Below are 16,749 nucleotides of genomic sequence, written 5' to 3'. Positions count from 1 at the left end.
TATTATCGTGATGGTGGTGATGGTATCACAGGTGTGTGCATATGTCCAAACTCATCAAGTTATATACATTAAACATGGGCTAGATTTTGTATATCAGTTCTACGTAAATAAAGCCGTAAAAGCCCAGCAACAAGTGGTGTATTTCATGAGCCAGTGAAGCCCAGGTACATCTTGTCTCCTCTCCCAGGGGTGAACCCAAGCAGCCTTTGAACTTGGCTCACTTTCTGTTTCTTTAGTTTCCCCTTCTATTACTTTTGTGTTTCTCCTTTGTTCTCAGATTCCAGCTAAGTGGTTCCCCATTGGTGGCAGCAGTGGTTCTGAGTTTGGCTCTGTCGTTTGAAGACTTGATGGTCTCTAAAGGGATTAAGTTTCTACAGAACTGATCTCAGTTAGGTGAGAGGTAACAGAGGATCTAGTTTGTTAGTCTTTTCTTAGTCTTTTCTGTTTGTCTATTTGTCTACTTTGACAAGCTCAAATCAATTAAGAATCTCTTGCCCAATGGGATGAGAATGGCTCTTTAGTATCTAGACTGGTGAGTGTTTATTCCTGACCCAAGTCTAAGACTTAAAGCTGCAGGTAAAAGTTCCATTTCTCTGTATGTCTGTGTGTCTATAATTCAAAAAGGTCTTTACCTCTGACAGTGCGAATATGTAATGTTTTCCTACTTCTGGATCTATTAAAGTAGATTGTAGAGTCTGTTAAATTAAAGGGTTTCTGTCCTGATTGGCTTACAAAGATACAAATGTGCTTATAAAAATTATATATCCCTAAAATTCTCAGAGAGAAAGGAATTAGAACTTCTAATACTTTAAATGTGCTAGAAAAATATTCTTATTGAAATCAAGTCAGGGAATTCCCCAGCGGTCCAGTGGTTAGGACTCGGTGCTTTCACTGCCAGGGTCCAGGTTCAGTCCCTGGTCAGGAACCTAAGATCCAGCAAGCCCCTCGGTGCAGCCAAAAAAAAAAATCAACTCAGAAATTTAAAGACTTCAAGTTTACATAATTTAGGTAAATCTTTGACACATGAAGCTAGTTTAATATTTTTGGTTTAATAAAAAGTTATTCGTATCTTATTTATCAGTATTAGGCATACATTTAAAACAATTCTACTTGGGTGTGTTCTTCCTAAATTTATATAGGTGTGCCCATCAACTAAGCTCATATTACTTCTACTTAATGTTTAAGGTTATGAAAAATGTAAGTTTGTGTTTAACCACATTTAGTTTTTATTCTGACAAACTTTCTTTCAACAGTAACTATGTTTTCTACTGTGTTAGCTTGTCGATAAATTCCCAGATCTTCAGTTTACGTAAACCCTTGAACTGGTACTAAGTTGTGCTACTTACTGGATAATCATTGGATACCGAGGTCATTTGTAAGCAAGACAGAAACCTGAGGCATTGATTACTAAGCATAATCTCAAGTTATATGCTCTTGCTGCATATGTTTACTTGTTACCTAGAGGCTCTGTCTGTGGGTGTGTTAATGAATGTGTTTGTCTCTGCCACTTGAATAAGTTGTGTAAGGGATGTTTGTGGCTGTGTAAAGTTGTGTTATGTGTGTTCATGAGCTCTGCTAGCCTGAAATGCTGATGTGTGATGGGCAGTTGTCAATCATTCACTCCTAGTTTTCTTTGTGAAATGGAAGTAACTTTGGTTCAAAGTTAGTATTAATATACTATGAATGAGACTTGACCCATAGTGATGTTATCGGCTGGAACAGAACTCAGGTTCAGCTGCTCATCGCTCAGAAGTCAGTGTTCCAGAGACAAGGGTTGGTGGAAGAAGAAAGATGCTTTATTCAGGAAGCTGGCAACCTGGGAAGATGGTGGGCTAGTGTCCCCAATACCATCTCCCAGTTGCCAATGAGAGGGAAAAGGGGTTGATAGGGAAAAGACGGGAAGTCTCTGGGCTGTGCCGGTGGGGGCTCCATGCAGAGTAGCACAGTCAGCTCTGACCATCCTCTTGAAATTGGTCATGCAGCGGTGTGGTCAGTGTCATGTTGATTGTTTCAGGCACAGTTAATCTTCAATTCCAGTGTTGGTTTGTTCCCATTTCCTTGAGGCCAGTTCCTGGAATTGTGTAAGCCATTGGTTCAGGTCTGCTCAAGATGGAGCAGCTTGTGTCATAGCTCCAGTCTGGTCATCATACAGTTAGCTTTCTCCTCTTGTAGTGGTTTTAGTATCTGCAAAACAAGTTAGGAGTGTGTGTCTGACACTGTTACTTACGTCCTTCGGGAGGAACTAAAGATTCTGTGACTGCTGTTGTCCTAATCAGTAACTGCTTGAACCTGTTCTTTGGTGACTCAGGGGAGGCCTGGGAGACTGCAGCTATTTTACAAACAAGAGGCAGGGGACATGGAAGGGCCCTGCATGGTCCTCCTTGGTTCCAGCAACCGAGTGGTACAACTTTGTATGCAAGATAATGCGATGTAGTTTTGTTTATTAACAGGAACAAAAATAGTTTGGTCCTAAAGTAAAATGACTGATTGTTCCAGCACCAGAAAGAGGATAGTGAAGGACACAACCTGAATGAGTATAGAAAGTTGTAGGAGACGGGTAGAAAGGGAATTTTATTTGTCTGAGCCGAAGGCAGCTCAGTTTTGATGTTTATTCCAGAGATTTTCAAAAAAGAGCTTATGGTTCTCTTAGTAGTAAATATTATATTGATGCAAAGCTGGAGTTTGGTTTTCTCTCTGTACAAATGATAAATTTTTTTCATGGAGTATTGGTCTCTTTAATAAGTGGTTGGAAAAGTTGTTCTCTAAATCTGCCTAAACAGCAGAGATTCTGTATCTCACTGGAAGAGGTTTCTGCACCTAGTTCTGAATTCATCCGGCCTTATTATTTTTTTGAAAATAAATGTACAGGGACTTCCCTGGTGGCTCCTTGGTGAAGAATCCACCCGCCAGTGCAGGGCACACTGGTTCAAGCCCTGGTCCGGGAAGATCCCACGTGCTTTTAGAAACTAGAGCACAGAAAGACTAAGGTCATGTGAAATTTGAAACGCTAAATATTGTCATAGTGTTAAGCAGTTTGAAGATTGTTGGAAGAAATTATTTGTCATTCATTCAAGCAATAAACATTTGATGAATACTTGCAAAACATAAAAAACCTCTAGAGCCCGTGAGCCACAACTACTGGAATCGACGTGCCTAGATCCCATGCTCCGGAACAAGAGAAGCCACTGCATGGAGACGCCGACGCACCGCAATGAAGAGTCGCCCCCACTCCACTGCAACTAAAGAAAGCCCACGTGCAACAACGAAGACCCAACGCAGACAAAAATAAATAAATATATAAATAAATGTATTGGGGGAAAAAAAGAAAGAAAATAAATGCACAACAAAATTTCTGCATTTCTGAGAAAGTTAAGCTTCCTTAAAACTGTGTTCCTTTTGGTCTGTTTTTTTTTTTTATTTTAAAGTCTACTGTCAGGAACTCCCTGGCACTTCAGCGGTTAGGATTCTGCGCTTCCACTGCTAGAGGCCTGTTTTCGATCCCTGATCAGGGAACTAAGATCCTGCAAGCTGCGTGGCGAGGCCGAAAAAACAGCCAAGACAAAATAATCATCTCTTGGCTGTTAAACAAAGTCAAGGACCTTTAGTTCCTCCTCAAGGGCTATTGGGTAATATTCTGAGCCACGTCCTTGGAGCTGTTTGGCAGAGACTGAAACCCCCAGCAGGTGGAAGAAGTTAACTGCATGTTGCCCACAAGCACGTAGACCCCAGACCAGTTGGAACCAGAAGGCTGATGATGTTGAGTCCCCGTTACCTCACCACTGACCAATCAGAAGAATGACCGTGAGCTGATCACGCACCCTGTAACCCTCTCTTCAACATGTAGCCCCTTTCTCTTTTCCCTGTATAGTCCTCAAGCAAAACTTCAGGAGGGGAGAGTTGGTTCTTCGGGACATGAGTCCACCTCTCTTCTGGACTGCCGGCTTCCTCAATAAAGCTATCTTTCCTTTTACCCAAGAGTTGTCTCTCAGTATTGGAGTCCTGAATGATGCAAGACCTGCCTCATCTTCTGTAGTTTTCTCTACATGAAAAATAATTGAGGACTATTTTTCAGAGTTAAGAAATGTGGTTGGATAATCACAACGCCATTAAGCAACACCTCGTTGGACAGCAAAGAGGCGAAGCCAACTGGTAATGACCACACACATCCTGACTATGAGAAGACTTTCATCTTTATTGTAGTTCCCCAAAAGCTGCATCGCACAGTACTCTTGAACAATCTAAAATAACATACAAACATGCTGAGGCAAGTTAAAAAATTAGGACTGAATTCCCACAATTCAATAATGAGAACTAAGAAAATACAAATTTATGCTTACAAGAATTGGGAGGAAATACCCACTATGCCATAAGTAGAATGGAAATATTATGTAATAGATAAAATCAACAATCTCTCTTGAAAATGTGAGTAAAATTGTATATATGTGTAAATATACAACAGCTACAGTTCTCATCACAAAAGTTTGTAGTAATAAGATGTTTCAAAATGAAGACTATTTCAAAACTATTTAAAATAAATATATAAACATAAAATATAAAAATACAATAATTTTATAGGTGACATTTTCAAAATAAGCCAGTGAAACTTAAGTCATGAGTCATGACCCTGTGGCTGTAATTATATATATATATATTTTTTTCTAATTATATATTTTAATGTTATTCCCTCCTATTCTGAGCCGCTACACTCCACCTTCAAATGCTTCTAGACTGGGGCAAACAAGTGTACAAAAAATGGGACCTCCAATGTTCGTCTCAGGGGAGATGGAAATGAAATGATCTGAAAATTGAGGTGGTGCCTTCCAAAAGGGTAGAATCTGAATAAACCCTGTTTTCTTATTGTCCTGCCACAGACTCCTAGAAGCACGCCCCGCTCCTAGGAGTATAACACGAAAACTGGCCTCCGCTCATTCTAGAAGATGCTGGCTTCTTCTCGATGATCTGCACAAGAGGCTTCTCCCTTCCTTCTTCACGGCTGTCGTCAGTGTCTGGATTGACTTCTTGTTGAACATCCTCATCTCTCCTGGGCTCTGTGATCTGGAAGTAAGAGAAGGAGCAAGGATGTCAGATTTCAAAGTGGCAACTGTCCAGATATAAAGGTTTTCACATTCTTAGTCAATTCTAACCAGAATTGAGACTCATTTATGATTGGAGTTTTATCTCAAATTCTCCATTCTGAACCCCAGTCCTGAACCATTCATTGTTTTCAAGTGCGATTCTTGGACTTTGGTGACCCTGACTCCAAAAACTACTGAATACACCCAAGGTCAGGCCCAGTAATCTGCTTTATAGCCCAGACTCCAGGTGATTCTGCTCAGGGAGCTGGCATTTGGAGAATGCTGCTTTAGTCTTAACTCACCTTGGTCCTTTGGCACCACTTAAATTCTGAACTTGGAAGCACACTACAAACATCACTGACAAGTCAACATCATGGACCAGGAGACCTGAGGCCGGATCCCTAACCCTAACCCTGCATCCTAATGTCTATGTTATTATTAAGTTTTCATTTATTTACTTATTTTCTTTCTTTTATTTTTGGCTGCATTGGGTCTCTGTTGCTGTGTGTGGGCTTTCTCTAGTTGTGGTGAGCGAGGACTACTCTCTGTTGCTTCTCCTGACGGCTTCTCTTGTTACGGAGCACGGGCTCTAGGCGCACAGGCTGAGTAGTTGCGACTTGCGGGCTCTAGAACGCAGGCTCAGTAGTTGTGGCTCGTGGGCTCTAGAGCGCAGGTGCAGTAGTTGTGGCGCACGGGCTTAGTTGCTCCGCGGCATGTGGGGTCTTCCCGGACCAGCGCTCAAACCTGTGTGCCCTGCATTGGCAGGCGGTTTCTTAACCACTGTGCCAACAGGGAAGTCCCTGGATCCTAATGTTTAAATAATACTCAGCCCTAAACTTGGTTAGTGTTATGTGCTGAATGTTTGTGTCCCCCAAAATTCTTATGTTGAAATCTTAAAATCTTAACCCCTAAGGTGCTGGTCTTAGGAGGTGGGGTCTTTGGGAGGTTATTAGGTCATGGGGTAGAGCCCTCATGAATGAGATTATTGCCCTTGTAAAAGAGACCATGCTGTGTTGTTTCTAAGCAACGCGGTCTGTAGTAGGGCAGGTTGAATGGACTAAGACAGCTAGTTTGCAAGACTTAACCCAAATGTTTGCTCAATCCTCTGCCCACATCTAGAACTCTAATGTGTCAATTGTAATAAGCCATGCTGAAGCTGGCATTCCTTAACCTTCAGTCGTTGTGATAAACCCCCTTGACCATAAACGTGAGGGGGAAAAGGTGAATTGTACTAGAGGAATCATTGGTCCAGAAGTGGTGAGTCAGGGGGAATAAAGAGTCACAGGTGATCTGGCCATAGGCAATTTGAAAGTAAATTTGGATGAATATAAAGCTAGTCATAATTCATCTTTTCTTATTGAACGTGTGGGCTGTTCTATCTAATATCCTGTTTGTAGACATTTACTCTGTTGTAGCTAAATGCTAGAACCCATAACCCTGAGGGATATAAGGCCAAAAATGAATGAAAAAGAGAAACTGGAAACACAGTATATGGAAAAGAATCACCATCTCGTCAAAGCTGTTATTTGGACCCAGTTGCTTTGGGTGAAATAACTTCAGTGAGACCCATGCTTCTGGGACAAACTGGTTTCCCCGATGTCTGGTGCCCACGGGCCTCGCGGTGCTGGTGTCTGTGTGTGGCTGTCAGTCCGTGGCTGGCGCAGAGTCGGCACATGGCTGTGTGCCTGGCTGGCCCCCTTCACAGCGTGAGAGGTGATGTGGGTCCAGCAGTGGGATTCCTCCGATTTCCTCAGTAGACAACACGTCATTCCACCCGCACCTTTGCGCACGCAGACCTACCTTTGCGCAGGCCGATGACCTCAGGCCTGCGTGGTCCTGGGGCCTCTGGGGCAAGAGGGCGCGATCTCTTCCCCACACCCAGAGCTCTGGATCAAAAGCCTGGATCTGGAAAGACAAACAGCCCCTGGCAATGAGGATGCCGCTGCCTCCCGTTGCCCCGCCTCCGGTTCTTTCTCGTCTGTCCCCAGGTCCCAAACCGAGTCCCCCATGATCCCCACCTCCTCTCCGTCCCTCCCCCTCCCCGAGACCGCCACAGCCCACCCACCTGCTCGCACTCTTCCCGAGTGACCCATGTCTTCCAGCCCATGGATCGGATGAACTGGGAACGCAGTTTGTGGAACAAGGCATGCTGGGAGCTGTTCTTTCCATAGAGGAACGAAACGATGGCCTGCTTGGGGGCCTGGTTGTTCTCTTCCATGTCGCTGGCCACATAGCTGGGGAAAGACATCAGGTCGCTGTCATCAGGACAGGAAGGGCCTCCACTTGAGATCAGCTTCCCAGAAAAGAGGCAGGCTGAGCATCCTCACACGACCCACCCAGCCCTGCCCAGCGTCACCGGGAGCCGCCCAGTCATCAGGGAGCCACTGCCAGGCAGGACCTTCAGAAGGGTGCCTCTCACACCTTGATGATGAGGACACGATCCAAACCCCCCGTTCCCTTCAACTTGTTTTATGTGCACACACCTCTCTTCCTATGTTGTAGGTACATGTACAGTTCCTGAGGGCAGGAGCTGATCTGATCTGTTTCTGCATTCATCCCTCTCTTAGCAAATGACACATTTAGGGCTTGGTTCATATTGATGCATGAATTCAACAGCCTTTTGTGAATCTCTGTTCCCACCACCTCATATTCCCCAGCATGTAGGGTGTACTTTATAAGGTTTGTTAGATGAATGAATGAATGAATGAATGAACATTTTATCTCATGGCCAAATGCAATACTGATTACCTAGAAGTCTCACAATAACAAACATTTGCCCAATGAAAAGAATTGTGCTGAGTGTTTTGGGAATGCATTGACATTTTGACGAGACCTGCCTTCCACGTGGTGTCTAGTCTAGTGGGACCGGGGAAGGGGAAGGGGGGAGATAAGAAATGACTATAATGCAAAGCATCACATTATAATACAATTTGAACTAAAGTGCCTCTGGGATGCAGAAGTTAGGGAGATCGGGCATCGTGAAGGTTTTGGTGTTTGAACCCACTTTAAGGATAGGGTCGTTTTCTTCAGATAAATGTATGGCAAAGATACTTGGATAGAAAGCTCAATAGAAACTTAGAGGGCAGGGTATTTGGAAGGAGCAGTGAAACACAGGAGTAAAGTATCAGGACGGTGTGCTGGAGATTGCAGAGAGAGTTAAATCCCAACGCAGAACTCTGGCCTTGATTTGGCATGTCATTAGCCAATGAAATTGTGTGAAGCGGTCAGACCTGTGTTTTGGAAGGATGTTCAGGCAAATAGAGCCAACTGGCTTGGGAGACTTGGAAGAAACATCAGTGGGGAGCATTTGACACCAAATCCGCGCTATGTGATACGGGCCCCGATTGTGGCATTTGTCGTGGGAATGCAGAAACGGAAGATAATCACACTTGGTGCTGATGTCGGAAGACCTGAGACCGGAGAATTCGAACCGGAAACGTCTCAAGTCTGTTACTCGGGGGCAGGATGGTGTCAGTTCTTTCTTCCTCTCCTCTTAGGAAAGTTTCGCGTTTTGCTTTGTTTCTTTCAGTGTTTTAATTGACATTAGGGTAGTTTGTTTTGACAATGAATGCTATAAAAAACAGAACATGGTTTGAAAAAGAAACCACGGTACCGTAATCCTGTCATTTTCACACCTAGAGTCAGTACAAAGGGGTTTAAAAAAATAGATGAAAGGTCAGAGCCCCACATCTCTCCCTCTGCCCTCCCAGGGTGTTGAATATTGATGGCGGGGATGGAGCAAGGTACTCACAGAGCTATGAAGAAATGGATTATCTGGAATTGCCAGGAGAAGAGGCCGGCCCGGCTGACATACGCTATCACCATCGACAGGAGATACTTATGGAAAGAGGGGAAAAAACGTAGGAGAGAGGTCACATCCTGGAAGAGGAGAAAGAGTGGGAGGGAGAAGGGAGCAGGGGACGAGGAATGGGTGGTGCCACTTGGAGGAGAGACCCGCGTGTGGGGTGAGCCTGATTATTTGGGGAAGGGGAGAGGACAGAAGGTCAGAGTTGGCGGCGCTCCAAGGGTGGGAGGCTGTGGGATTGAGGGCGTGGACTTAGGGCCGCGGGCACAGGACGGTGTTCGATGAACCGGAGCCAAGGTGAGTCCCCAGGATCTGAGAGGAGAGGGGACTTAGGCAGCAACCACCAAAGGGGCACTCCTGGGGCTCAGATCCCAGAGGGGACCTCGAGGCCCCTGGAGGGAAGTGTTGACAAGGCATGAGGTTAGGAGGGGAGTGGAAACGTGGGTGTAGAAAGCACCCAGCGCGCCCACCTAGAACAGGCGCTGGAGCAGGAATCCATCTCAGTGGGTGACTTACCTTGTCAGATACTTCCAGGTTTTTGTCCCAGGCGAGGAATTTCTTAACGATGGGATCCTCTGTGAAAAAAGGGCAGATGTCGCCAGTGGGAACAGGGCTGTCGTGGGAGCATTCCAGAGCCAAGAGGGTGAACCGCGCCCCCCTGGGGAAATGCCAAGATGTGGCCCAGGGTGAAGCTGACGGAAAGAGGGGAGGGAAGACCATTCACTGTGGGAGGAAAGGGGGTGACTCCCCTTCTGGGGGGGCCGAGTGACAGGGAGTGATGCCCCTTCATCATGCATTCACGTACCTGCAGAGGGCATCAAGATACTCTCAGCCAATGTCTCAATTGACAGTCATGTCAGGGGGTGAAGATGGCTTGTCAGCCCCTCCTCCCTCCACCCCGAACATGCCAGTAAGATTCAAAAGGCCAGTAAGAGCTAGAGTCTCGGGTACAGTTGAAACCAAGGGAACCTAATCCTGTATCATTTCTAAATCTAACCTAGTCTTGTATCATTTCTAAGTCTAACCTCATCCTGTATCTTTTATGTGTCCCCCGTATCCTTTATCCGTAGACAGTCCGCCAGGGACGGAGAGCGCACCAAGTAGCAGGGAATTCTTTTCCACTGGGAAAGTGTAGTCATGGGAAGTTTTGGTTTGTTTGTTTTTCAAGTATAGGATTGGAGGTTGCTGGGCAGGGCGGTGGGTCCTTACCAAGCATCCACTTGAAGACCTCGTGGTGCTCAGGCAGCACTGAAGACACCCGCTGTCGCTTGAGCTTCATCTTGAGCTCACTGAACGACTCCACGACCCAGGTGTCGGCCTCGTGGTGCTCAGGCAGCACTGAAGACACCCGCTCTCGCTTCAGCTTCATCTTGAGCCCACTGAACGACTCCACGACCCAGGTGTCGGCCTCGTGGTGCTCAGGCAGCACTGAAGACACCCGCTGTCGCTTGAGCTTCATCTTGAGCCCACTGAACGACTCCACGACCCAGGTGTCCTGGGCCTCAGCGGCCGTGTTGCCCTCCACCTCCGCTCTGAACGCCACTGACCTCTTCCTCTTACAGCCGGGATGCTGAGGCGGGGGGCTGCAACCAGCCCAGGGAGCTGACGAAGGAGAAGAGACTGCAGTATGACGCTCTCGTCTTGGGAATCCAGCCACTGGTGACCACCCAACCCCACCCCGACTCCGCCTCCCCCCCCGTGCTTTCCAGTCTCACAGACCGCTGACCTTGCCCCAAGTCATCTTTCCATCTTTCTCTGTCCATATCTACCTATCCCTCCCCTGACTCTTTGTCATTTGTCCAGCTTCCCGTTCTCGAAACTCTTTCTCATGGTAGATAATTTCTCCCACCAGGAATAAAAAAAAAGAACCCTCCCCTTGTTTCCTCTCTCCTCTTCTCTCATCCTTGGATCTCATCTCCTAACCCTGTTTCTTGCTCCCCAGGTGTTCCGTGTCCCCAGCTCCTGTGCTCTCCTCCCTCAATCCCTGGCTCTCTGAATGTCTCCTTTCTTTCATAGGCACCTTATGCAGGTGCTCCTTCCCGACCTCTGTACCCTTTCCTCCTTACTGGTCAAATCTCTGAAATTCCTTCTCATGCCAGCTCCCTCACCTGATGGTCCTGGGCTTTCTTCATAGACAGTCAACTCCATGGGGTACCCTGAAGAGCTGGACTGGGAGTTCAGCTCCTCAGCCTGGGAAGTCGGTTGACAATTGTCCCTGATGTCTCCCAGACTCTTCCCTTCCTCGAAGCCTAGACTCTGCTTTGTCCCAACTCTTCTTCTGGACTTGGGCTAAACACAAGTGGTCGTCCCTTCTCCAAGCTGCGGGGCAACTGTCAGTGGAGAGAAGCTCTGGCGAGATTCTGTTGTCTACTACTGCTGCCAAGCACCAAGGAGTCTGGTCCATCCAATCGGGAAGGTCGGAAGCCTCTGATGTCATCATCAGAGTTTGAAGGAAACAAGTTTGAAGGAAAACACAAGTAACTGTCAGACCTATGCGTGCACTTGTCCCAGGGATCGGGGTAAATGGTATCTCCTGCCACTGACCCAACCTCTGCCCGTCCTCCAAAACCCCCCTCAAGGTATCCGGACCCCTCTTTTTTTTTGTCATAAATGGCAAAATTTTATTCTTTTTTTTTTTCTTCATCTTTATTTTTTTATTTTTTTTGCTTTATAACAAATTTAATCAGTTATATATATACATATGTTCCCATATCCCCTCCCTTTTGCGTCTCCCTCCCACCCTCCCTATCCCACCCCTCCAGGCGGTCCCAAAGCACCGAGCTGACCTCCCTGTGCTACGCGGCTGCTTCCCACTAGCTATCTACCTTACGTTTGGTAGTGTATATATGTCCATGCCGCTCTTTCACTTTGTCACAGCTTAGCCATCCGCCTCCCCATATCTTCAAGTCCATTCTCTAGTAGGTCTGTGTCTTTATTCCTGTCTTACCCCTATGTTCTTCATGACATTTTTTTTTCTTAAATTCCATATATATGTGTCAGCATCCAGTATTTGTCTTTCTCTTTCTGACTTACTTCGCTCTGTATGACAGGCTCTAGGTCCATCCACCTCATTACAAATAGCTCAATTTCGTTTCTTTTTATGGCTGAGTAATATTCCATTGTATATATGTGCCACATCTTCTTTACCCATTCATCCGATGATGGACACTTAGGTTGTTTCCATCTCCGGGCTATTGTAAATAGGGCTGCTATGAACATTTTGGTACATGTCTCTTTTTGAATTATGGTTTTCTCAGGGTATATGCCCAGTAGTGGGATTGCTAGGTCATATGGTAGTTCTATTTGTAGTTTTTTAACGAACCTCCATACCGTTCTCCATAGTGGCTGTACCAATTCACATTCCCACCAGCAGTGCAAGAGTGTTCCCTTTTTTCCACACCCTCTCCAGCATTTATTGTTTCTAGATTTTTTGATGATGGCCATTCTGACTGGTGTGAGATGATATCTCATTGTAGTTTTGATTTGCATTTCTCTACTGAGTAAAGATGTTGAGCATCCTTTCATGTGTTTGTTGGCAGTCTGTATATCTTCTGTGGAGAAATGTCTATTTAGGTCTTCTGCCCATTTTTGGATTTTGTTTGTTTTTTTGTTATTGAGCTGCATGAGCTGCTTATAAATTTTGGAGATTAATCCTTTGTCAGTTGCTTCATTTGCAAATATTTTCTCCCATTCTGAGGGTTGTCTTTTGGTCTTGTTTATGGTTTCCTTTGCTGTGCAAAAGCTTTGAAGTTTCATTAGGTCCCATTTGTTTATTTTTGTTTTGATTTCCATTTCTCTAGGAGGAGGGTCAAAAAGGATCTTGCTGTGATTTATGTCATAGAGTGTTCTGCCTATGTTTTCCTCTAAGAGTTTGATAGTTTCTGGCCTTACATTTAGGTCTTTAATCCATTTTGAGCTTATTTTTGTGTATGGTGTTAGGGAGTGATCGAATCTCATACTTTTACATGTCCCTATCCAGTTTTCCCAGCACCACTTATTGAAGAGATTGTCCTTTCTCCACTGTACATTCCTGCCTCCTTTATCAAAGATAAGGTGACCATATGTGCGTGGGTTTATCTCTGGGCTTTCTATCCTGTTCCATTGATCTATCTTTCTGTTTTTGTGCCAGTACCACACTGTCTTGATTACTGTAGCTTTGTAGTATAGTCTGAAGTCAGGGAGCCTGATTCCTCCAGCTCCATTTTTCGTCCTCAAGATTGCTTTGGCTATTCGGGGTCTTTTGTGTTTCCATACAAATTGTGAAATTTTTTGTTCTAGTTCTGTGAAAAATGTCAGTGGTAGTTTGATAGGGATTGCATTGAATCTGTAGATTGCTTTGGGTAGTAGAGTCATTTTCACAATGTTGATTCTTGCCATCCAAGAACATGGTACATCTCTCCATCTATTTGTATCATCTTTAATTTCTTTCATCAGTGTCTTATAATTTTCTGCATACAGGTCTTTTGTCTCCTTAGGTAGGTTTATTCCTAGATATTTTATTCTTTTTGTTGCAGTGGTAAATGGGAGTGTTTCCTTGATTTCACTTTCAGATTTTTCATCATTAGTATATAGGAATGCCAGAGATTTCTTTGCATTAATTTTGTATCCTGCTACTTTACCAAATTCATTGATTAGCTCTAGTAGTCTTCTGGCAGCATCTTTGGGATTCTCTGTGTATAGTATCATGTCATCTGCAAACAGTGACAGCTTTACTTCTTCTTTTCTGATTTGGATTCCTTTTATTTCCTTTTCTTCTCTGATTGCTGTGGCTAAAACTTCCAAAACTAGGTTGAATAAGAGTGGTGAGAGTGGGCAACCTTGTCTTGGTCCTGATCTTAGTGGAAATGGTTTCAGTTTTTCACCATTGAGGACGATGCTGGCTGTGGGTTTGTCATATATGGCCTTTATTATGTTGAGGAAAGTTCCCTCTATGCCTACTTTCTGCAGGGTTTTTATCATAAATGGGTGTTGAATTTTGTCGAAAGCTTTCTCTGCATCTATTGAGATGATCATATGGTTTTTCTCCTTCAATTTGTTAATATGGTGTATCACATTGATTGATTTGCGTATATTGAAGAATCCTTGCATTCCTGGAATAAACCTCACTTGATCATGGTGTAAGATCCTTTTAATGTGCTGTTGGATTCTGTTTGCTAGTATTTTGTTGAGGATTTTTGCATCTATGTTCATCAGTGATATTGGCCTGTAGTTTTCTTTCTTTGTGACATCCTTGTCTGGTTTTGGTATCAAGGTGATGGTGGCCTCGTAGAATGAGTTTGGGAGTGTTCCTCCCTCTGCTATATTTTGGAAGAGTTTCAGAAGGATAGGTGTTAGCTCTTCTCTAAATGCTTGATAGAATTCGCCTGTGAAGCCATCTGGTCCTGGGCTTTTGTTTGTTGGAAGATTTTTTATCACAGTTTCAATTTCAGTGCTTGTGATTGGTCTGTTCATATTTTCTATTTCTTCCTGATTCAGTCTTTGCAGGTTGTGCATTTCTAAGAATTTGTCCATTTCTTCCAGGTTGTCCATTTTATTGGCATAGAGTTGCTTGTAGTAATCTCTCCTGATCTTTTGTATTTCTGCAGTGTCAGTTGTTACTTCTCCTTTTTCATTTCTAATTCTATTGATTTGAGTCTTCTCCCTTTTTTTCTTGATGAGTCTGGCTAATGGTTTATCAATTTTGTTTATCTTCTCAAAGAACCAGCTTTTAGTTTTATTGATCTTTGCTATCGTTTCCTTCATTTCTTTTTCATTTATTTCTGATCTGATTTTTATGATTTCTTTCCTTCTGCTAACTTTGGGATGTTTTTGTTCTTCTTTCTCTAATTACTTTAGGTGCAAGGTTAGGTTGTTTATTCGAGATGTTTCCTGTTTCTTAAGGTGGGATTGTATTGCTATAAACTTCCCTCTTAGAACTGCTTTTGCTGCATCCCATAGGTTTTGGGTCGTCGTGTCTCCATTGTCATTTGTTTCTAGGTATTTTTTAATTTCCTCTTTGATTTCTTCAGTGATCACTTCGTTATTGAGTAGTGTATTCTTTAGCCTCCATGCGTTTGTATTTTTTTACAGCTCTTTTCCTGTAATTGATGTCTAGTCTCATAGCGTTGAGGTCGGAAAAGATACTTGATACAATTTCAATTCAAACAAAATTTTTTTTTAGCTAAGTAGTATTCCATTGTATATATATATATATATCACATCTTCCTTACCCATTCGTCTCTTAATAAACACTTAGCTTGCTTCGATATGTTGTCAATTGTAAATAATGCTGCCATGAACATTAGGGTGCATATATCTTTTCAAATTAATGTTTTTTGGTTTTATTTTTTTCGATATATATCCAGGAATGAAAATGCTGTGTCATATGGTAGTTCTAATTTTTTTTACAAGTTTATTGGGGTACAGTTGATTCACAATGGCGTATTAGTTTCTGCTTTATAACAAAGCGAATCAGTTATACATATACACCTGTTCCCATATCCCCTCCCTCTTGTGTCTCCCTCCCTCCCACCCTGGACCCCTCTTTACCGCTTCCCAGCAGGTGCACTGTCCTCTCCCTGGTGGACTCTCCCTCTCCCTCCCATTCCTCTTCCACGGCCTGGTGGGAGAGTGGGGAGAGGGACAAGGAAACTTAGGGGAAGCAGCAACGTTTCTGCCTTATAAGAGTGAGATAATGGCTTCCGTGGTGGTGCAGTGGTTGAGAGTCCACCTGCCGATGCATGGGACACGGGTTGGTACCCCGGTTCGGGAAGATCCCACATGCCGCGGAGTGGCTGGGCCCATGAGCCATGGCCGCTGAGCCTGCGCGTCCGGAGCCTGTGCTCCGCAACGGGAGAGGCCACAACCGTGAGAGGCCCGCGTACCCCCCCAAAAAAAATAAATAAAGAGTGAGATAAGTATGTAAAAAAAGATCCCAGGTACATCGAGTCAGTGGATTAAAAAGTTACGTTAAAACACGCAATTTGGCAAAGCTCTTTGGCTGAATGTTTACTGACACTGCGTTCAGAATTCTGTACTGGGGGAGTACACGTCCGCTCCCCTCAGGCACCTTTGAGTCCAAGAGCCATTTGGAGAAGCTAAAATCATAGAAAACTACAGGTGCTCACGCACCCTTCAAAGGGTGTCTACAAACACACACACACACACAAAAAGGTCACCTTTGGATGTCACAAAGTCCATGGATTATCCAAAGCCTGCCCCTTGATTCCAGTTAAGAAGTTCTAGTCTACTTATCAAAATCTTGAGAATGTGGTATCACTGTTGACCCAGAGATTTCACTACCTGAATAAAAATGTCACATGTACAAAATACTAAATGGAAAAAACTCCAGTTCAACACAGATTATTCTTCTGAATAAAAATGTCACATGCACAAAAAGACTAAATGGAAAAATTTCCAATTCCAGACAGGTTATTTTTCTATGAGGGTAGGAAGTATATGGTAGCCGAGATGCAGAGAAGAAAATAGCCAACTCAGGGTCATGCAGTGTCACTGGAAGCTTCTTCTGAACCTCCCAACTCGTACTTCCACTCCTCCCCTTGGGGTCTGAGTCTTGCCTTTTTTCTTGGGTTTCCCTGGTGGCACAGTGGTCAAGAATCCGCCTGCCGATGCAGGGGACACAGGTTCGAGCCCTGGTCCGGGAAGATCCCACATACCGCGGAGCACCTAACGCCCGTGCGCCACAACTACTGAGCCTGCAAGCCATAACTCCTCAGCCCGCGAGCCACAACTACTGAGCCCACGCGCCTAGGGCCCATGCTCTGCCGCAAAGAGAAGCCACCTCAATGAGAAGCCTGCACACTGCACCGAAGAGTAGCCCCCGCTCGCCGCGACTAGAGAAAGCCTGCGCCCAGCAACGAAGACCCAACG

General features: G+C 44.5%; 1 protein-coding gene and 1 long non-coding RNA gene across 13 annotated transcripts in view; one reads left to right on the top strand and one right to left on the bottom strand.

Moving 5' to 3' along the window:
• The window catches only part of LOC308619859, a 154,590-nt gene that overhangs the window by 49,993 nt on the left and 87,848 nt on the right, over positions 1-16,749 (top strand). For 5 of the 12 annotated variants that reach the window (XR_014016248.1, XR_014016250.1, XR_014016251.1 and 2 more), the window contains one exon: positions 278-393. The exons of 3 other annotated variants lie outside the window; for them this stretch is intronic. This is a non-coding gene — a long non-coding RNA (uncharacterized lncRNA). Of the gene's footprint in view, positions 1-277; positions 401-4,871; positions 6,467-16,749 lie in introns of those variants that run through there. 4 more of the 12 variants (XR_014016258.1, XR_014016249.1, XR_014016257.1 and 1 more) reach the window with 4 other exon arrangements.
• LOC308620066 (speedy protein E4-like) lies at positions 6,679-11,284 on the bottom strand (the record flags this gene model as incomplete). The annotated part of the gene is made up of 7 exons (XM_081239404.1): positions 6,679-6,980; positions 7,141-7,309; positions 8,827-8,912; positions 9,397-9,455; positions 10,261-10,482; positions 10,989-11,070; positions 11,165-11,284. The coding sequence occupies 7 exons, from the start codon at positions 11,282-11,284 to the stop codon at positions 6,720-6,722; spliced, it is 999 nt and encodes a 332-aa protein (XP_081095530.1). The 3' UTR covers positions 6,679-6,719.

This window comes from Mesoplodon bidens (assembly GCF_964165515.1).
Source record: "Mesoplodon bidens genome assembly, chromosome: 7".
Taxonomy (NCBI): Eukaryota; Metazoa; Chordata; class Mammalia; order Artiodactyla; family Ziphiidae; genus Mesoplodon; species Mesoplodon bidens.
This window is presented reverse-complemented; position numbering and strand designations above follow the sequence as displayed.